Source organism: Toxotes jaculatrix, chromosome 16, assembly GCF_017976425.1.
Source record: "Toxotes jaculatrix isolate fToxJac2 chromosome 16, fToxJac2.pri, whole genome shotgun sequence".
Taxonomy (NCBI): domain Eukaryota; kingdom Metazoa; phylum Chordata; class Actinopteri; family Toxotidae; genus Toxotes; species Toxotes jaculatrix.
The window spans coordinates 17216649-17239519 of record NC_054409.1 but is presented as its reverse complement, the minus strand read 5'-3'; the positions used below and the strand labels follow the sequence as shown (position 1 = coordinate 17239519).

Sequence of the window (22871 nt, the reverse complement as noted above, 5' to 3'; positions counted from 1 at the left end):
CAAAGGGATGTCCCTCCACCGGATCAGAAAAATTTGGACAATTATGTGCAACTCAGCCTGCTTGGAGAAAACTGTTTCCCACAGTGCTTTGTTGCTACCTCTAAATATCTACTTTGGTTGCCATCAGTAAATTGCAACTCAATTGCAAGCTATAGTCACACTTTAACACATTTAAATGTGTGTCTTATTTTTGTTTATACCTTGAGTTTCCTGCCATAGGTGGCATTGTGTGAGATTAGATTCTATGTGACAGTATGTGTATACCTGTGTAATGTCTACTGCGTGTGAGAACGAAAGAGAGAGAGAGAGAGAGGAAGGGAGGAAGGTGATGTGTAGGCTCAGCGAGGGGAGTGGAGGGTTGAGTGCTGACAGTTTAACAGAAGAGGCCCCTAGCAGGTTTGGCAGCCCACAGGAAATATAAAGCTTGTGATTTGTTTGTTAATATAAAGCTTGTGTTTTGTTTGTTTAAAAAGTCCAGGTCCACTGTCCAACTGCCTGGTGATAGCAGGTCGGAAGAGAAGGAGAGACACACTAAGACAGAAGGAGAAAGAGGGTAGTTTGAGGATAAACAGAATCATTTGAGCGAGAGAATGAAAGATGAACAGAGAAAACTCTCAACATGTAAAAATAAAAACAGAGACCAGCCCATACTGCAGCACATATGGTGATATGTCCATGCTGCACTTGATCAATCACTTGCAAACACAAAAACTGTTCACTATTTATTACCAAGACATACTATGAGATCAAACAGCATTTTTGAAATATATGAAATCCCTGCAATTCAGTGATGATAAAAATATTATGCACAAAAATGATGCCTTTAAATGTTGTGTATTTTCTCAAAACCAGATAATCATATATGACACAGAACATAATATTTTCAACAGCATTATTACAAAAGAGAGAATCTTATTTAACCTTTGTCTACTAGTTCATTTAAGATACATTTATCTATACTAAACTGACCTCATAGCTAAGAAAGTGAATAAGCTGTGCTTTACTACAGTGATTTTGTTCTTCTGCCACTTTCCCTCAAATTTCCTCTTTGGGCAGTAAAAAAAAAAAAAAAAGCCACTAATGTGTAAACCCACTGACCTTGAGGATTTACACGTACGCTCTCTCTCTCACTCACATGCACACACACAAACATACACGACTAATGGCTAGGGCAATTACACTATGCCTGAATTCAGTAGTGTAATTCAAATGATATGTCAGGGATAACAGTATAGTAAGTCTGGCTTCCAACATCAGACGAAATGTCTGTGCCACCATGTACACACCCGTCTCTGCATCCAGCCACGCAAGGGCAAATAAGGTGAATGTGTACTGAGCTTGTGTATGTCTGCCTACATGTAATTGTGCAAATGCACATGTATTGTATATTGTGTAAGTGGGTATATTACATAGTATACAGTAAATGTATACATTTTGGGACCTCTCTTTGAATTTCCCCTCCTGTGCCCAACTCCATGCCCTCCTTGTGTTTTTTTTTTTTTTTTGTTATGTACCAGGGTTTTCTGAGAGGGGTTTTCCTTGTCTTCTTAGAATTTGGGTCAGTCTGGGTGAGGAACTGTTGCTGTTGTGGGCCGGCAAAGCCCTTTGAGACACTGTATATGATATCGGTCTGTACAAATAAACTTAACTTGACGTGTTTGCAACTACATCATAGTTACGAAGCCTGTGTGTGTTCGAATCAGAGTGGTTCTCTCTGTTCGCTGTCTGTCAGCCCGCATTGTCATGTTCCCATGATTTGCTATTATTTGTTCCCCCCTCTGCTGACTAAAAAGGTCACCTGGCATTTACCATCACCATGTAAGCTGGAGAACACGCAAAATGGCTTTTACCGTAATAGAATTTCGGGGGCCTTAATTTTTGCCAGCTGTGTGCTGTTTTGGCTTTGGTATTGACAGAAATGTTGACGGACCACAGGCCTGCCCATGAGGAACCCCTCAGAAGGGTAGAACCGTAAATGCTGTTTCTGGGTGGGTTTTAATATCTTATTCTACACTTAATTGAATAGATTTTGTTTATCATTTCCAAATACTAGATTGGTATGTGAGCACTTAAAAGCTACCGCCTCAGAGGCAGAAGATTGAAAGTTCTCAGTAGAATGCATGTGTGCCAACATGTGTACCCGTGGCTTGTAAAAAAAAAAAAACACTTCCAGTTTAGCAGTTGAGTCATACAATCATTTTGTCATGGTTTTGAGTTTCAGTCTGCTCATTCATCCTTTCATTCATTCAGTCCAGTTGTTTGTGCATGCATGTTCTAATTCTGTCATTTCAGGGCCTGCCACAGACGCAGTCCACTGTTTTTTAGCAAAATTGCCTTTGTTAATGTTTAGACCATGTGCTGCTGATTCATAAATTACTGTTATGCAGCAAGTGTTGCTGGTATTTCCTCTCTCCTTTCTTTAAATCAAGCAGCGGCTTGATTAGGAGAGATACAGAGCGAGACCACTGCCAGGTGCTGAAAGCTTAAAGCCAAGTTTTAAAAGATTAACACATAGTTTTAGTTCAGTTCAAATGTTTCTGAGCATGAATTTGGACTTGTGTTCAGGCAAGGTTTGTAAGATCGGCCAAAGTTGAAGCGAGGGCAACTGTACTTAGTTCTTCAGTTCAGTGAAGAAGCCTCTTGGATGAGAGGTGAAACGTCTCGAAGCACCTACAACCAAGTCAAGTTGCCCTCGATTCAACTCTTCTTGGATGTGTTTGCTTTGCTTTGAAACAGTTACATGCAGTGAACAGTCCTTCCAGATATCTTTCACCACTCTCAAAGAGCCAGCACTTTCTGACAGTGTTCTTATGTGGGATCAGTCTACAACTTCAGTAGCTTCACTTTGTATTTAATGTATCTTAAATCAGTAGAGAAAGGAGGCATGGCTATTACTTTGCTCTGTGTTTAAATTAAAGTCACTTATGCTGCATTTCACATAGAAACTGCTGTTATTTGCTTGAATGTAACGCAAATTTGAGTTTCTATTTAGTAATTTAGTAATCCTCTTCAAGAAAACCCTTGCATAACAACTGTCCTGTGTTCTGTGGTGTTAGTTTAGAATGATTCCATGTTTCATTTTCATTATTTATAATTATTTGCTTCTTGCAGGCTAACATTTACACATAGAAAAGGCCAATATCAGCCCCTTTACTGTGTGCACATGACAGTACATTGTGTACCCCTACTAAACCTTCATACTGGTCTTATATTTATGTAATTGCATAACAGTTTATAGCTTTCAGATGGCTCTGTTTAAAAAGGGGTTTGACCCGTGGAATGTGTGGGTAGAGTTTGCTAGGTAAGGGTATATGATTATTAAAAGAACTAAAACACACACTGTGTTCTCCTGCTGAGGCCTTAAATTGATAATTATACAGTAAGCCACTCAAGAGCCACTGAAGACCAGACCAAAGACATTTGTCTTTTGTTTAGTCTTCCAAATGGATCAAACTAACTGAAGCACTCCCCTGTGCTGTCACTGACATAAGTGGTCTCTTTACACTATTCACACCGTACATGTAATGTCCAATTATGACACATTGCCTCATGTCGCTAAGCTAAGCTCATTCACATGCCTCTCTATGCCTGGGAGACAGAACATATTTTTATCTCTGTTAGTACACACGGATATTGTCATGTTAGGTGTTGGTTTTGGAACCAAACTGTTAAGGAGCAATGTTGCCAGTTAAGGACAGTATAAACACTATGATCAACACGTTTGATAATTGCATATTCAGTTCTTTGTGTCCTTAACAAATCATAAGTGAATCATACATTTACGACAAAGGTTTATGATGAACTGTTTTTGATTTTTTTAGATAGCTATTTTAGAAAGAAGCAAACAAAGATTCAGTAATTGAAGTTGTTATTCTCTCATCTTTGTCACATGCAAGGTCGTTTGTTATGGTTAGGTTTACATAAATTCTAGCAAAAAAGTTAAACTTTTGTCACGACCAAAAACATCTTGGTTTGTCATAGGTATGTCATTAGCATCTGAAAAAAAAAACTTGTGAACCAGCTATGATCAATATCTAGTCAATATGTTAGAGAGGGTCACTACTGGGGAGCACACAAGTGAGAGTCAGTAGATCTGCCATTTAATTTTTTCCACTCAGGGATATAATCACATGCTATACATCAACCCGCCCCTAAACACTCACATGTGATTATTCCTGAACTGTACTGTAGTCATGCATCAGCTCCATGATTTATTCTGATTATCAAAACATCCACTGACATCATCATTCTTCTCCCTGACCACATCCAAAATCGTAAAACATCAGAGCACTCGCCATGCTTTTTCCTTTACTCTCTTATTGTATGTCTCTTGACTTTTTTTTTTGTCTTTTTCCTTCCCTTCTTTCACTCCACTTTGGTCCATGTCGTATTCAGAACTGTCTCTTTCTACTTTTAGCCTTTTTGAAGTAGCAGAAATCTGGCATTCAGTGGACATTCCTCTTGCAGTTGTTTGCAATAAAAGGTGGGGGAATAGCCTTGAAAGGCATAATAAACGCAGCCCGAATCAGGCCAATGGTCATTCTTTAATAGATCATTACCAATTCTTTCTGCAAAAGATAAAGTGATCTGCTAGGCATAATTTATTGTTCCACCAAATTTTGGTGTATTAACATACTTAGCCCACTAAATACACTAATTGCAAGAAAAATAAGGGATCGGAACATGGCCCATGGTTTTCAGACAGGACAGGAAAATAAAAAAAATCAGAAGAGCAAAAATGCAAATATTATTAATCTCCATCGCATGTATAATTACGGTCTTAAAATTCATACAAAGAAGACAGAAGTTATTCATCAATCCTCCTCAGGAAAACCCTTGCATTCTAGACATTAGAAAAAATAGAGAAAAATATTTCATTTGCCTTGGCAACACACTTGCCAAACACATGAATATGAGTGTGAAAGTTCACAGCAGAATGGTTGCATACAAACAGAATCCCAGAGGCTGCACCATTACCACACAGCTAAAAGTGTATTAGGCAGCTGTACTCTCCATGCTGCTGTACACCTGCAAGGCTTGGACCACACACATCCCTGACAGGTTAATTATTGTTATACAGTCCAAGTCCATGAGGATCAAATGGCAAAGTAAGATTCCTGATACTGACATCCTGATGGGCTGGCAGGCAGAGTATCCATACCATGCCATAAACGAAAGGAAAAGAGGCACATGGTTGTTCTGTGCTACAGTTGAAATGTTATGCATACAAAATGCAGGGCACTGACACTGGAGACCGGGTCTCACATCCTGAGTTCTGTGTGTGGTGAGGTTTGGGCTACAAAAACACTTTGGTTAAGGTTAGGGAAAAAATGCGGTTTTGGTTGAATATTGAAAAAGTAAACATGCCCTGCCTTGTGCTTTAAGTCAGCATTGACTTTTCTAACTTTAACCAATACCACAATCTTACCCTAATCTTAACCATAATAATGAAAACATTACTCATGTGTCAGTTGTTACATGCTCAGATTGTAAGGAAAACAAATGAAATATGTTGTCTTTAAAGGTTTTACAGATACATTTATTAGAAATGTTCTCTCATTATGTTGATAAAAAAAAAAACATAATTAGGGCAGCATTACATTTTTTCTGAAATGATTTTTGCTGTTGCAAGTTAGTGGTGTAAAAACACGATTTCTAGGAGACGGTGTTGTATATAGCATCTGTATGCAATCATGAACTGGCCAGCTGAAAATCTTCCTTGTCACTCCTGTTAGTAGCAAACACAAAGGAGATGGCACCAACAAAAGGCAGACTTCTTTAAATTGATTAAAAAGAATGTCAGAAAATACAGAGTAAATGTTTAGAAGGCAAGGAAATGAAGTGCAGATCTGTTCATACGTAAATAATTATGTTGAAAAACTGCAATGAATGTGAGCTGTTTAAATCCCTGCACTGAACTGGTCGACAGTGTAATCACTTGATTTCAAAGTTTAAGTATAGCAGTACTAAAACAATATGGACGCTGTTAAAATGTTGAAAACAGACATTATATGAAACGTCTAACTTCCTCCTGTAGACAGACAACTGACATTGACAACTTCTTTTTCAGACGATAAGCAGGTTTTAACAACAGATTAAATGAGTCCAGATTGAGATTCATGTTTAAAAAGGTAAAACCTTCGATAGAGCAACACTGCAACAGTGCAGGAATGTGTTTGGGGGAAACCTCCTATACACAGAGCTCTTTCTGTGAAAAGGTCAAATCATTCATTCGTGCAGTTCTTTTTCCTCTCTTCTGCAACCTTTCCTTACCATCCCCTTGTGCCCTACCAGCCAGACTTACTCCCTGTGTTTATAAGTTGGCCCATGTATCATAAGCTAAAACTAAGCTGCCCTTTAGCTCGTGTAGAAATAGTTGGAAATCCAACCGTTTGAGAGCTTTTAAACTATTTTGACAGCTCCCTCTTTTTTTCCATCACCCCCATGAGCACTGGAAACTGGCGGCATGTATGTGTGTGTTTAAATGAACAAGTGTGCGTCGCTCTCCTTTTCCCGTAAGCTGACATGAAAGATATTTCACAACTTGTGAAGTAGTGTTTTGTGAGGCACAAGGGTGCTCAGTGAGATATCATTGTAACATTACCACGTGCCCATAAAGGAAAGAAGTTCTGTTTTCTTACAGTTCTATAATGTAGTGTATGGGTTGCTGCCAGTAAAATGTCATATTTAATTTAGCCTTGGGCTTGGTACACGGGAAATAAATGGCTCCCCCTGGACCGGGCAGAGGTGAAACTCACAACAGCAGAGTCAAATGGCACAATCATTGATAAGGAAAGAGCTGCTCTCTAAAATGTAGAAATTCATTCATGACTAAGCTCATTTTGTTAACCATTGTTTTCCTGTGTTGAAACATGTGGTGGAACCAAAACATGCGGCATTACTTTGTTTAACTAAGAACAATAGATGAAAGATATTGTTGAAAGATAAGTTTGCCCTTTTTTTTCTCCCCTTTTGGCAAAAAGTATGACAGATGGTGAAACAGTACAAATACCATTTCCAAAGTGACCTTTTTGTAAGATTTTCTTTGTTTCTTTCTCTCTCCATTTCACCCTCTCTTCTTTCTTTCTAATCTCATCTCTCTACCAGGTGAGGTTCTGAGCTTGATGGATGATCTGTTCTCTGGTTTGGGTTCATCCTGTGTCGTTGCCGGGAGGAGAAGTGGAGACCATCCTCACTCTGTGCTATATTCAGTGGTCTTCAAGTGCCTGGAACCTGACAGTCTCTACAAGTAAGTCTGCTGATGCTCTTTCTGAGTCAACTGAGTAACTGACCTGTTGTAGTTGTTTATTTCTTCACCATATGAATAAACCCAAAGCATACACTGTGTCTTGTTGTAGTTTGTAGTTTCTATTATCAAAAACTACGAAGTACTCAGAGAGCGCATACATTCGTTAAGGCTGCACAGTCCTTTCTTTTGCATGTCCTGCTCACCTTGAGTACACAGTGACATTGCCCCTGGTCCCGGCTCGCAATTTATTGCAACCCAATTGTCTTTTTTTTTCTGCCCACATTTTTATGAGTTCAGTGTTTCCCATTAGCAAATAAAGATCATTCATTTCATTAAACATTATGTTGTGGCCATGTTTGCATCTTTCCCAAACAACAATGACTGGACAAATATCAGAAATCCCACATCCTCCCCTGGGTGTCTACAATTCCCACTGCAAATGTTATTTTGTTTCAGGGGGTGAATTTTGTTACCTACTCCTGAACAACAGCTGGGTCGAGTTAACCCGGGAAGCATACTTAGTCTGAACGTGGTAGAAGTGGTGGATGCTTCCGTTCTTTTATGTTCTATTTGGTCAGAGGACATGGTTTCAGTGAATACAGAAGGATCCCTGTTAAGAGGCCATATTTTTTAAACTCAAAGAACAAATTGACCACTCAGTCTGTCTAGATTCTGGGGGGCATTTAGCTAACAGACAGGCTTTGCCTGAGGTCACTACATGCGGTCTAAGGCATTATGGTTATCACCCTAACACATCATGCATTTTATAACATTGAGTCAAACTGTGAGTGTGAGAAATGCGCAGACAACTTCTTAAATGTTGCATCAGCAGCCCTACCAGCATCAAAAATTACCAGTTCTTACTCAACATGTGTCTGACACAGTGTCAACAAGAGCTGAAAAAAACTGGTAGCCTTAAATACTAGACTGTTTTATAGAATTGAACTGCAATGATCAATGTGTTTGGTAAGCTTTATAGGGGGACGTCTCAGACTTGAAATATATTTATCTTAGAAGTGAGGCAGTCATCTTGAAATAAAGTTGCAAGAGCAGCAATAAATTTGTGAACCAGACAAGACCCAGATGTTGTTGTGGCTGTCACTGGACGCATGAAACACACTGTCTTCCCAGCTTTTTGCTGTCTTCTCAGGTTTTGTTAAGGGTCTTATGTTTATAATGAGCTTGCTGTTTGGTGGCCTTGGTTTGTTTTGGGAACTTCCATGGTGCCTCTCTTAAAGAAACAGCCAGGATTTAAAGCTATGGGAAACCTAATTTAGAGTCATACTTACTTTAAAGTCATATCTTTAAAGTTGCAATGGTTTAATCTGGTTTTTCTAATACCAGCATAGTAGGGACTTTTCCATTACATGCAAATGAAATCAAGTTGACAAAGTAACCAAAAGGAAATTTTTTTAAGTTGTGTTGAACACTAACAGGTGGGAGAAGGAAGTTATATTACATTCATAACTTTTATACTGTTGATTGTGTGAATGTGTATATGTATTTACACCTAAGGGAAGCTGATGGACAGATTAATGAAGTAACAACAAGCTTCTTAATATTAATGTCTCCCAATGAGAAATGTGTACTTAATCTAACACTGACATAGAGTATATGGTTGCTTGCACTCAGGGAAGAGCAGAGTTGTCCATATTTGGACAGATTCCCTTGTCTGTGATGCAACAATTCACAACTGTTCAGTGCTGAGCTTTTAAACAAGGAATTACAGATGATAAAATAAATGTGATAAAAGAGCGGGGAAGCAGTCAACAGTCATTGATGACATTTCTGGCAGCTGAGGCAGCTGATAGAAATTCTAACAGCACAATTACCATCTATATAGTAAAAAATTCATGATCTTGAGTTTTCTAAAAGCTTTGACAGTGGATGAATAGTGGGGGAATAACTATTACGTTAATCTGTAAAAGTCAGGCTTCCACTAACAAAAACCTGCAACAAGAGCCTGATTTCCAACTTTGTAGCAGTGTTATCTTTGTTTAGGCATTCTCCACAGTGTTGTTCTTCTCTGATAAGACCAGAATTTACGTCGGAATTACGTCTGAGGGCACATCTGTTTGCAGCCAACTCCGCTTGTCTTAATCAAGGGTCTGATAAGACCTCTACTGGTATTGGCTTTACACTTGATCATTACCAAGGCTGCTATGTCCCTAATGTTCCCCCTGCAAACTAAAATACGGTTTGCACTATGAAAAGTGACAAACCTCATTTAAAAAGCTGAATTTTTTAGAAAATAATCAGCAATCACCAATATACTGGGTATTATGTTAATGCCTAAAAGTTTAATGTTAAAAGTAGCTTGTGCTGAGACAGATTTGCTTCCTCTAGAGAATTATATAGAGAAATAATATACTTGTTGGATTATCAAACTTTGAGCACCATTCAACCACAACAAACTTTTATTTTAGTGTTGATTTTGTGCATCTAGATGGTTAAGTGGAGTTATTAGACAGCAATCAATAAATAAGAAACAGAGAAAAGCACAACAGTAAAAAAAACAGGAAATATGTATGAGTACACAGATTAGCACCAGCATCACTGATCATCATCACCAAAACCATCTAGAGAAAGCAACAGGAAAACACCAGAAACTAGGGGACCAACCTGCTGCACCCACAACCAGAAACAGGCCAGAATACATGTTGCTTAAAAAGCCAATAGTAGTTATAATAAAGGATTCTGTCTTATAGGTGTGCTTTAGATTGATCTTGTGCTCCTTCCTGTTTTTTTTAATGACAGTTTGTTACACTGTATAGAGTACAAGAATCACAGCTCGGCTGTCTGCATCACTTGTCAGACCCTGAATCTTCTCTGAATTGTCTCAGTCCCAGCTGCCCTGCATCTTCCTGATTGCTCCTCAGCTGCTTCTAATTGCTCTAGACTATTTAAGGCTGTGTCTCCAGGCACTCAGTTTGTCTGAATTCCTTTGCCATGTTTTTGCCAGCCCAAACTCCTGAATTCATGTGCTATTTATTTATTTTTTAACCTCTGATACTTTTCTTTCTCTTTGTTACTGGTGTGTTAGTAGCCTTTTACCAGTTAAAAGTCAACCATCTCTTTTCTTCTTTTTTTTGTATGGCTTAACCGCTGTTCATCAGTCTCAAGCCAGAACACACAAACACTCTTCTCTGGCCTTATACCATTCTGAAGTGCAGACATGATTGCACATATGTTTCTGTGCACAAATGTATCTAAGGTCGAACTGAAAACAATGAGCAAAGTTGTTGTAATGCCAGCTGTGATATATCTTATCACAACACTGGTAGTACTTGAGAAATGATTTGTTGTTGCATCTAGGGGGATTAAAGCCCCACTGTCCACGCGCACGTTTTCACTTGTGTTGCTTGATTAGAGTTCTTTTTAGGACTGTGTGAGCACTTATAAACCGGGATTGATTGACATTTCCCTTACTCTCATGTTAGTTTTGTTGCACTTATGGTGGGAAAACTTACTCTGTTAAAGCTCCACAGCTATAGGTACGTTGCTCTACCCAGCTTCAACCTGAGCACACATCTAATCAGCCAGAGAAATTGAAAACACTGGTGTGGGTGGATAGGGCCTTTAACACTACAACACATTACTTTCACTACTCTGCAACAGGCAAACACACTTGCATTTTAGTTTCCTTGCTTCTTTCTGTTTCCAGCATCTGCTTTTGAGTTAACAGAGTTAACTGCCCCTAAGTTAACAAATTGTTTCTGCTTCTCATGTTTTGCTTTTGTTAGGAAACATTTGTTCAGTATCTTAGTGCATGTGCTATTTAATAAAGATGCTTTGATCCTAATTCTAATATGTTGGTGGCTGAAAATGGGTACAGTGCAGTGCTGCATGCCACCAAAACTTGGTGCAGATTGGTGACTCTTCAATTGTTACACACACTAATACTGAAGCTTAGTGAAGCTTATTTGAAAAGTGGCACAAAAGCTAGTGTTTGCCTGAGGACCAATAAATACGCAGGTCCACAATCATTTTTAATTATTGCACAAATTTTTATTATTTTCCTCAGTCTTCTTTAACATAATGTCCCTCAAGGGATCAATAAATTCTGCCTGTCTACAAAACCCATGCCCTGTGGACACAGAACATCCATGTTTTAATGTATGGATATTTCATTTGTATATAGTGTCATTTATATGGCTCTGACTGTGTCAGGGCCATTCGAAGTTTTGTTGAAAATCGATTTTCTGAACACTCCAATGTCCAGAAATATCTGGTGTTTAAAACTGAATGACTTTTAATGGGGTATTGTCATTATAATTTTAGACTAAAGAGTCTTGCTGATCTGCAAGTGAGATCATTCAGAGCTGAGCTAATTTTTCTGTTTTACAATGAATGGCACGGCAATTTTATTTAGGCCTGTTGCACCAGTGTAATGCCACTTAGATCTTAGATAGGATTTCAAAGTCATCAGATACTGTTAGCTGCCACGGATTCTTCAGGCAGTGAGAAACAATTCTATGTGGCTTTGAATGATTTGTGGATTGACTCCACTGATGTGTGTCCAACCGCTGATGTCATGGAAAAGGCATCCCCCTACTGCCCTGGCTTCACTCCGCATGCCAAAAATACTGCCCTAATTGATCCTCTCTCACTCTCACTTTCTCCCATTCCTCCTCTCTCGCCCTGTCTGTCTCCGAGCTTTCAGTCTTGTCATCTCTTGTTCAGCCATCTCTCCGCTGTCTCATTAAATTAGAGGACAATGGTTACTTTAATGGCAACATTGTTAATTTACACAAACATTAATCTGCCATTTGTCCACTTCATTGTTTGCTGAGCTTTCAAAACTATGGCACACGGACAAAACCAAGCTGCTTCCAAAGGATCCGTGTGCAGCCAGACAGCCTTGGAATAGAAGTGAGAGACAGGGAATTAGTGAGAGGGGATAAACAGAGCTGAGCTATATGCAAGCAACGTAGATAGAAAAATAGAGACAAAGGAAAGTGTATGTGTGTGTGTGTGTGTGTGTGTGTGTGTGTGTGTGTGTGTGTGTGTGTGTGTGTGTGTGTGTGTGTGTGTGTGTGTGTGTGTGTGTGTGTGTGTGTGTGTGTGTGTACATGTGCGTGTCTTACCAATTCTGTTACTTGATGTTTTGACATTCTCGTGGCAGGCTAGGCCATGGCTGGTTCCTTTGTTCTCCCAGGCGATCTTTATCATCACTGAGTGCCTGTACTGAGCTCACACACCACACTCTGTCCATCCGGGCCCCAGTAACTGCTACTGTCAGTGTCCATGAATAAGATACTTAACAGTGTGAAGGACCGCACCACTGGCTGAGATTCTTTTTAAATGACAGTGATCTAAAATTGTAACATTTCTCTTACATTCTCTGTAAAATGTCAGATCGCCTTGCATGTTAGCCATCTTTTACTCAAACAAATTTCAGATCTCCAAAGCTGACTCTGAGATGCTTAACCTCCTGGCAGGAACAGCTTTTTAACAATCATGTAATTGCTGTAGGGGCTGTGAAAGGGGAAACAGTACCTTTCATTGATGCCAGCCATTTAAACAAACAAAAACAGCAATAAAAGGCTGGCAAGCTCACATCCTGGGTCCTAAACAAAACTTTTAACAAATTGCCTTGATAAAACCCCTGCCTCATCGTCCCTCTGCTCCCTTCCCCTCTCCCACCTCCTTGTATCCATCTGCACATTATGTGGCCACATAATTTAAACAGTGTGACTGTTACATGCTGGCATTGTTTTGCTGGGCAGAGGAGCCAGCGAGGCCCGTGCGTCTTTTGTGAGGTTCTTGGGGAATACCGCATCCACCCTGCTGAATAACAAGACCAGACAAACTATGTGAGCAATGTCCAAACAGGTCATGTTACAAACAAAACAATCATTTGACAGCATTGGAACAGCTCTCGAAAGACATTACATATTTAAAAAAAAAAAAAAAAAAGGAGCTGCGGTAGTAGGAAGAAAAGCAACTTTTGAAAAAAAAAAAAACCCAATGATATCCTAATGTCTTTATTTTCATGTATTTTTAAAAGTATTTAGCATTGGAATGCCATCTGAGTTGTTCATTTTGTCTCACTGTGTTTTGTGGTTTCCTTTTTGTCATTCTGTTGTTTTTTCAGTGGTAACTCTGTGGAAATACTGCTGAAAGCTTACAGTTTTTCATAACTAGTTACAAACATTTCTCAATACTTAATTCACTTTTTCAAAACTTCCCCTGCAGTAAGAAAAACAGTGCATGTGGACCAAAGGAAATTTCTTTCATTTCTTCTCTCTTTTCTTTCTTTCTTTTTTTTTCCCAGAAAATCTTCACTTCACAAAACTATGTCCACCACAACTGTGCATTATTCTTCATCACTATTACCTTTAACATACAACCTTGAATCAGAGGTAATTGTGAAAATGGTTTGAAAATATGAAAGGGAGAGAGTCAGCACTGTTTACAGTGTGTAGTTGGCTGCTGTAAAGCAACATCAATACTGCTGTAAATAACTTAGATCATGTATTAACATTTCCCATAAAAGGCCCTTCACACCCACACATTAGGCTATGTGTTTCCCTCTGCATCCTGTCTTTGCAATAAGCTAACCGGCTTCTTGCCATAGCTTCATGAGTGAACGTAAGAGTGTTATTCATCGTCTCATCTCCATGCTCCACTGTAGCATATTGCATTCCCCAAAATGTCAAATCTGTGCTTTAAGATGGCTTTCAGACAGTTACCTCTGCCTCTGGCGACAGACAACTTATGCCATATGCTAGGCTGCTATTACTGAACTACTCTATTCTCATCACGTGGCCAAATACGCCTTTTACACTTTGACTTGTCATCGTAGGAACATAGGACATATACATTTACAGCTGGTTCTTTGATGCAGTTAATTTAGCAATTTTAGCTGAGAGGTGTGCAAATCAGAGAACTCAGCTCCAGCAGTGTTTTCCCTGGTGTGGTTTCTGTGGTTACCATGGTCACATTGTGACAAGTTAAAAGTTAAGCCGTCGGCAGTGCCACATGGTCATGTGCGTTCATGAGCACGACAGCCACCCTCTCTCTCCTTGCCTTTGCACGTATATTGATGGCTTGATCTGTGCCACTCCTGATCCTTTTTTTAGATTCAGTAGGACCAGTTCCTCCATGTACTTTTGTCTTATTCAGAAGTACACAGATTGGCATTTTCAAAAGGACATGTAAAGGTCAGTTGTTTTCTATTCCGAGCTGTGTGTCCCTACAATACTTGAGATGCATTACATTTCCTCATTGTGTCTCATCTCCTACTGCAGTGTCTTGAACTGTTCGCTGTGGTATCTTATCGGGGTCCAAAGTGGTCCTGAAGTCTGTCATGGAACCCAAAAAATTCTTATGCTTGACATTTTCAGAGAGAGGATCTTTGTCCTTACAGAGATCTTGGAGTCAAGCCAGATGCCCCTTTACTCCTCTCTCCTCTGCCACTGTGGTACTGACTGTACTAATTTTCAGATATAATTAAATCGCACAACCCCTGAATCCTTGTTCACAAGACATTTTCTGAAAAAAGTATGTGATGTCAGTGCATGCTTGCATGATCAAAGACACTAGCCTAGCAAGATCACCATCTCTTCAAGCTTGTCATCCTTAAACTATAAAAAAAATTACACTAATTGAATTTATTTGTAGCCATATAACCTGAGATGCTGTTGCTGAAGGAAGGGTTACAAAATCAGACATCCGGGAGGCTGTGACATCATATCTAAAGTCTACTAGTGTTTGTCTATTTATTTATTTATTTATTTATTTATTGAAAAAGATTTTCTGCAAATCTCTGAGCTTAGCAAGATAGCTACACGATTTTGAATAGCCCATGCATTCATATTTTTCTCATGCCATGAAGTATTTTGACTTTTGTTTTATGTTTTTGTGGAATGTGGTGTTAACACGACTGAAAACTTTTTTTTTTTTTTTTTTTTTTTTTATCTTTCTTTATGGATGTTAGAGACAGTACTTACCATGGTAAATGTTTCTCTTTTCTACTCTTTTCTTTATCCTCTCTTTAATCCATATGTTATGCTTATGTAACCTTCTTTTTCTCAGTTTCACTCAACCAAAACTTTGACCTTTGTGTGCTCTACTAGATGATGTAGTGAAGAATTAGTAAGATACTCTACTAAAGATTTTCAGGCTTTTTCAGAGTACTTCCTGTTCACTTTTTCTTACCTGGTCTTGGGATGTTGGTCACGAATGATAAACTTGCTTCTGTTGATGATCTGTCATTTTTAGGTTTACTCTCACTGCAGTGGATAGCCGAGGAGGTCACTCAGAATCAAGCTTTGTCTCAGTACGGACATCTTGTCCAATGGTGGATGACAACCGAGCTGAAGGTACTCCCACCCTTTTTGACTTTTGACGACTGTGCCTTGTACTTATGTTTTTAATCTTTTTATTTCCATCCACAGTGTTCTACCATCACTAAAATTACAACTATGTGCATGTACATTTTTGACATTACAGCCTTTCATGTAATTCTAACTTGCTCTAAATTCAAAATTCCCTAGTGATTATTTAGTTATCAGGTTTTATCTCAACTCATTTGGTAAAATGTTCGGACAAAACATTAAAGGAATGAGGTCAGGATTCACATGAGTTTCTCTTTGATCATAACTCTTAACTACTTACATGTTGTAGTTATTAAAACAAGCTGTTGCAAAAGGTAAAGGAGCAATCCACCACTTTCACATGAAACATGACCTATATTATGGACTAAAAATCACAATATCTTGGCATCTGCTCCTTTTTTTTAATCTGCCTGCAAGTTTACCAACCTTATTAAGATGCAATGCTAAATCACTAATGTCAAATTGATGTCAGGCTTATTTGCTTTCCTCACTCCTTCCTCCTTCTCTCTCCTCTGTATTTCTGTCCCTCCTCTGTCTGTCTCTTACCTCCTCACAGAGATTGCGGACAAGGTATACAACTTGTACAATGGCTACACCAGTGGCAAGGAGCAGCAGATGGCCTACAACACGCTGATGGAGATCCCTCCTCCGCTGCTATACAGAGTCCAGCACCACTACAATTCCCACTATGAGAAGTTTGGAGACTTTGTGTGGCGTAGTGAGGATGAGCTAGGCCCCAGGTAAGAAGATTTGGATGATGGCACAATTTTGTCATGTAGGCTTAGTGAATGCTTTTACCGTTAGCTGTCTAAGGACTTTTATATGTAACAGTTATTTTCTTTTCTAGAAATTTCCTTATTTTCCCCAGCCTGCAAGTATTTATTGAAGTCTTCTTGTCATCTACTTTGATGACGTGTTGTTTAGGATCAATTACAGTTATCCTGAGGTTTCTTACATAACAAAAGAAAAAGCTGTCTGAACTGGTGCTGCCAGATTCAGACATTTTTCATGGCATTGTCTGCACCCCCTCTAAGCAGGAGCACCATTGCACAATTGCCCTCATTCCCCTCCTTTTTCCCCCTTTCCAAAGTGTTTCTACTGGAAGGTCACTGTGAAAACTCTGGGGTTACAGTCGCTCCTCACATTGCCATGGTGATGCTAAAACAGTGTTTGACCGCCAGGCCAAACACTAAGTTTGGTAGTCAGCTAACACTAACTCAACTTCCAACTCCATTTCCTCTTCTTCCTCATAAAAAAAGTTCTTCCATCTCCACACCATGCCACCCCGACATTTCCTCACCTATGACCCTCTTAACAGGGACACCCCCATTGACTGTTATGTGAACAGACATTACAACACCATGGAGACAATGGGAAGCTTACTGACCAACAAAACTGCGAGGGAGAGAGATAAACAGTATTTAAAAAAAAAAAAAAAAAAAATAAGCATACAACAAAAAAATTCAGGTATGAGTCTCACAGTTGGTCCATCAGTGCTGGTCCAGCATTGATGGTGTATCCACAGTGTTTGGGTATGTCCATCCAATTGGGGAATAACTTTCATCTGTAGGAAGATTATGCTTCCCTCTGATTGGTGAAGGGGGGTGGGAGGCACGGGTTAGCCACTGGGACTTAATATGTGGATTGGGGTGGTCGAATGGTGTGTGTTTGTGTGTGGGCAGTTGCGAGAGGTGGGGGTGGCTTTTGGATGAGCGAGCTCGGATTATTTACTGCCTGATGTTGGCAGGGTTGAGGCTCGTTGGGGTAATTTACAAGCAGGCTCTATTGGTGGTGCCTTTTAAAAGGTAACAGAATGGCCAAGTGAAACGTAAGCACAGTCAGCACTCCTCCAGGAGCCGAGAATCCCAAGAGCCCCCAGTTGTCCACCAGCATTGTTTCAACTGAACACCAGCTCCTTTCATAATTGTATTGTTCTCAGGTGTGATATACTATGATGTGATGTTTTTTTTTTACCTTTACTGTAAATACAACTATTATTATTATCTTGTAGTGCAGTCTACTTTTTCAATTCCCACACATCAGTCTCCCCTGATTTGATGTTGTTTTTAGTTCTGGGCTACATTCCCTTGAAGCTGTGTTTGTGTTGTAATCAATTACTAAGGATTCAGTTGCCTAAATCACTTTGACTTACTTGCTGTAGTTGCAACCTGAGAGGTTACACAGAAATAATATTTTAATTTGTCTTTTTTCTTTTTTCAGTAGTGTCTTTGTCATCTTGAATGACATTTAATGTGTTTAATTTGTCCCTAGCTCACGTGCTTGTGAGCCTCCCTTGATTATGTGTTTGGTATTCTGTTGTTTCAGATGTAAGAATTTAAGGGAAATGAGAAAATGCCCCCCCCCCCCCACCCCCCTTTTTCAGCAAATAAGTGAAAAGGATGTCTGTACTCCTTGCTTAACTAAAGACAGATGTTGATGCTCAGCAGACACTGCTTTTCAAAACAAATGGAATTTTGCCCTTCTCCACGTGTGTTTTCCTCATTTCAGTATCCATATGAGCTTAGCAACCTTGAATGCTTATACTGTAGGTGTATTTCTGTTTGGCAAGTATGGAATGGATGCACGTGTGTGAGGTTTGTGAGCCATCTTTTCTAAACTGAGCTGACCTGACATATGGCTCCTTCATGTTATAAACAGCAGCTCCAGGCTCTGGACCTGGAGACAAAATTCTTAGCTTTACTCATTTTAGACAAGCTGCCTCTGGTGAAGTGTTCAACAGAATCAGTACCCGAGAATTCAAAATGCCATTGCATTGTCGTGGTTTTGGCCAAGACCGGCAGTCCATCAGAGTGACAAGAGAGGCACAGTTGCAATTCTTTGAATTCTGGTAACATTTAAAGCTGCTATTATCGTGCAGACAAGAAGCCAGAGGACGTACAAATAGAAGTGCCATTTGTCTGTTTACTTTTTCTTTTCTGGGTTTTTCTTTTGTTTGAATGTATTTGTTAACTTTGTGGCACCAAATTAACCTGCTCCCAATGAGTTGGATGGAGTGGCACATCTGAAGTTGTGTTTTTTATTTATCAGTTCTTTCACTGAATTTTAAGGTGCCCCAATATTCTAATTCACAGCTTCTTTTAGGTTGTATGACGGACTTGTTTTTGAGTTCCTTAAATCCCTGAGAGTCCTACAACAGTAGGATTCACATGTGTGTGTGCGTGTGTGCGTGAGTGTGTGTGTGTGTGTGTGTGTGCTTTTGTGTACCTTACAGAATCCACTGGATGAATCACCCTACTTTTTTCAGACTGCACAGTGATTCTGCTTGTGTCCATTGTTACCAAAATTGCTAAAATTATTGCTCCATTCATGCATATTTGCTCCATGCTTTCATTTGCGCTTGCATTCAATTTCAGGAAGGAAGAGCCTTTAATCTGTTTCTGCATCTGCATCTCTTAATGCTGAATGTCTTCTCCTTTGATAGAAAAGCCAACCTGATACTTCGCAGGGTGGAGAAGATTAGCCACTACTGCCGGTCCCTCTTGCGCAGCACCCACATCCAGAGCCGCACTGACACTATGGCATATGTCTACTGTCTACTCAGTGAGGAGGGCCGACCTCCCAGTAACACCTGGCATGGCTCTTTACATGAAAGTCGCACCACCTGCATGGAAAAGCTCATTTCTGTACAGCGTAACACATACAGCAACACCAAACTCCGATGAGACAGGAGTTTGGAGATGAGCGGTTCGTCTTTTTTGTTTTCCTGCAAAATGGCATCATTGACTGATGTACTTTGTCACTCCACTCTGCAGCAGGTGTCTCTCAAGTGACTGGTGCATTTTGAAAACCAGGAGAGCCTAAAAAAAAAAAAAAAACCTCAGAATTCACTGGACATTGTGTTAAAGCTGCCGAAAAACACATTTTTGTGTGGCCTACTTTTACTAAATGACAGAAGAAAAACAAAACAAAAAAAAAAAATCCGGAGCGAACATCTTTCTCAAATGCAAAATGCCAGTGATTGCACATATCAACGAGAAACTGCAGTGTGAACATGTAAAATATCATTCAGCCAAGAGAAAAACTGGTTGGCTTAAGTACTTTGAATGTAATATTGTAGTTCCTTTTCGGTGCTTTGAAGCTTAACTGGAACACTTAAAAGAGAGAAAAAAAAGGAAAAAAATCAATAGCATAACTTATTTGCCTTTACTACCTTCATTTGAAAGGAGAAACTGAAATGTGTTAAAGCCATTTGAAAATCACTTACTTGTTTTCAAGTTCACATTATTTAAAAAAAATTTAATCTTTGCTTCACGAATTTAAAATCAGTAAGTGAGAAACTATGTAGTTAGTCTTGTATTACATTTGATAGATTCAACTGAAATATCAAGGCTTTGTGTGGTAACAGGATTGACAACCACGCTGCTAACAGCCTGTTCAAATTATGCAAAGACAGGGTGGGTGGCATTCAAAGATCTTACTCATTCATAGACTTAATTCAGCGCTGATTTCAGGGCTGAAATCTAAGAATCCTTTGTTGTCTATCTTTTTAGTAGTACAGCACCCAAAATAAATTCTGCTGAAAAACTAATTTCAAGGATTTTTTTTCCCCACAGATTAGAAATAGGCATGAAGACAGATTTGTGCACCCAGAACAAAAAAGACAATACTTTTGCCACACTGAAGTCTTTAAAGTGAATGCTTTAAATAATATGATGGGTTTTGGTGGGCAACCATACACACCAACAGTTATAGATACATGGAAAAAAAAGAAAAGAAATCTGATGCTATAAGTAGATTTAATAATTTCTGCAAATCCCTGTAATATTATTGTAATCTAATAATAAGTTATAACTTGTTGGTGGAATGTGACTCATGGCAGAAGTCATCAGTTCACAAGTTCTGCAATTTAAAAATAGATCTGCAATACACAGATAAGAGGGGTACTATAAGACATTACAGTCACAGTGTGGTAACAATATGGTGATTCAGGCCTGAATATGCTGAATGCATCTTTGAAAAGTTCCTCTTTCACCACAGATTTGATATTTGCCCATATTTATGTGTGCTCATAGAAAATTTGACTGGCAGGATATCGTGAAAATTTTGAGGGACATTTTTAGATGCCCAAACAGTTTTTGTCAAACCAGCTGTAACCACGTGAGGTACTGTACACTGAATTGTGAAGAATCAGTGATTGTAGGGATCACCTGTGGTCCTTTTAATCCTCTTATTTTTCAGGCCAGTGTCATATCTTCAAAGCCATGGATATTGTTTTGATGAAGATAAACAATGCCTTTTTTCAATATTTTCATCTCATGTTATATGAATTGTAATAATAAATTATTATATTGTAAATTTTAAATTGTAAAAAAAAAGACATCTGTATTATTATGTGGCTTTGATTGTCTTTTTCTGAAGAATGTGAAATATTAAAAATGTATATAAAATCAGAAGACTTTTCTTTCAGCACTCAATGGAATGATTACATTACAAATGACAACACTGATTTAGTTTAAAAATTATTCTTACTTGAGCAGCTGCGGAGCATTTTATTTAAACCTATCTTAAAATCGCAAGTGCCAAAACAGTTTAAATTCCCCCCACAAACATGATTCATTCCAAAATTGTTTACCACATCTGCAGATGTTTTCCTCATGTATTTACTGGTGATTTTCTGTGGAGCTTTCCCAATTTTCATCATTATTATTGGTTATATTCCACCTGGTAGTTATTTTCATGGTGTGCCATCGTACTGATTAATTTCAGTGGTGGAGGAAGTACTGAAGCTTAGTACTTAAGTAAAAGTACAAATATCCCGCAAAAGATTTACTCAAGTGAAAGTGGAAGTACTACATCAAGAATCTTACTTAAGTAAAAATACTAAGTACTTACTTTTAAATGTACTTAGTAAAATTTAAAGTAAAAGTACTCACGCAATGGACTTTTTTTTTTCGGGCAAAAAAAGTCAAAAAATTTTTTGGCCTCAAAATGTCATAAAAAACATCATAGTATAGTAAGGCGTCAAAATCGGCCAAAAAAAGTCAAATTTTTTTTTGACCTCAAAATGTCATAAAAAACGTCATAGTATAGTATGTCGTTTTTTTCGGCCAAAAAAAGTCAAAATTTTTTTTGACCTCAAAATGTCATAAAAAACGTCATAGTATAGTATGTCGTTTTTTTCGGACAAAAAAAGTCAAATTTTTTTTTGACCTCAAAATGTCATAAAAAACGTCATAGTATAGTATGTCGTTTTTTTTCGGCCAAAAAAAGTCAAAATTTTTTTTGACCTCAAAATGTCATAAAAAACGTCATAGTATAGTATGTCGTTTTTTTCGGACAAAAAAAGTCAAATTTTTTTTTGACCTCAAAATGTCATAAAAAACGTCATAGTATAGTATGTCGTTTTTTTTCGGCCAAAAAAAGTCAAAATTTTTTTTGACCTAAAAATATCATAAAAAACGTCATAGTATAGTAAGACGTCAAAATCGGACAAAAAAAGTCAAAAATTTTTTTGACCTCAAAATGTCATAAAAAACGCCATAGTATAGTAAGGCGTCAAAATCGGCCAAAAAAAGTCAAAAAAATTTTTGACCTCAAAATGTCATAAAAAAACGTCATAGTATAGTATGTCGTTTTTTTCGGCCAAAAAAAGTCAAAATTTTTTTTGACCTCAAAATGTCATAAAAAACGTCATAGTATAGTATGTCGTTTTTTTTGGCCAAAAAAAGTCAAATTTTTTTTTGACCTCAAAATATCATAAAAAACGTCATAGTATAGTAAGGCGTCAAAATCGGACAAAAAAAGTCAAAAATTTTTTTGACCTCAAAATGTCATAAAAAACGTCATAGTATAGTATGTCGTTTTTTTCGGCCAAAAAAAGTCAAAAAATTTTTTGACCTCAAAATGTCATAAAAAACGTCATAGTATAGTATGTCGTTTTTTTCGGCCAAAAAAAGTCAAAAATTTTTTTGACCTCAAAATGTCATAAAAAACGTCATAGTATAGTAAGGCGTCAAAATCGGACAAAAAAAGTCAAAATTTTTTTTGACCTCAAAATGTCATAAAAAACGTCATAGTATAGTATGTCGTTTTTTTCAGCCAAAAAAAGTCAAAAATTTTTTTGACCTCAAAATGTCATAAAAAACGTCATAGTATAGTATGTCGTTTTTTTCGGCCAAAAAAAGTCAAAATTTTTTTTGACCTCAAAATGTCATAAAAAACGTCATAGTATAGTATGTCGTTTTTTTCGGCCAAAAAAAGTCAAATTTTTTTTTGACCTCAAAATGTCATAAAAAACGTCATAGTATAGTAAGGCGTCA

The 22871-nt window shown here is 38.2% G+C and overlaps 1 protein-coding gene across 2 annotated transcripts in view; it reads left to right on the top strand.

The window, feature by feature from the left end:
• LOC121195502 (astrotactin-2-like) overlaps positions 1-19566 on the top strand; it is a 234233-nt gene extending 214667 nt beyond the window's left edge. For both annotated transcript variants that reach the window (XM_041059005.1, XM_041059003.1), the window contains 4 exons: positions 7108-7249; positions 15476-15576; positions 16148-16331; positions 19034-19566. In XM_041059005.1, coding sequence (XP_040914939.1) covers positions 7108-7249; positions 15476-15576; positions 16148-16331; positions 19034-19274 — 668 coding nt within the window. In that variant the 3' untranslated portion in view covers positions 19275-19566. The remainder of the gene's footprint in view (positions 1-7107; positions 7250-15475; positions 15577-16147; positions 16332-19033) is intronic.
• The last annotated feature ends 3305 nt before the right edge of the window (positions 19567-22871 follow it).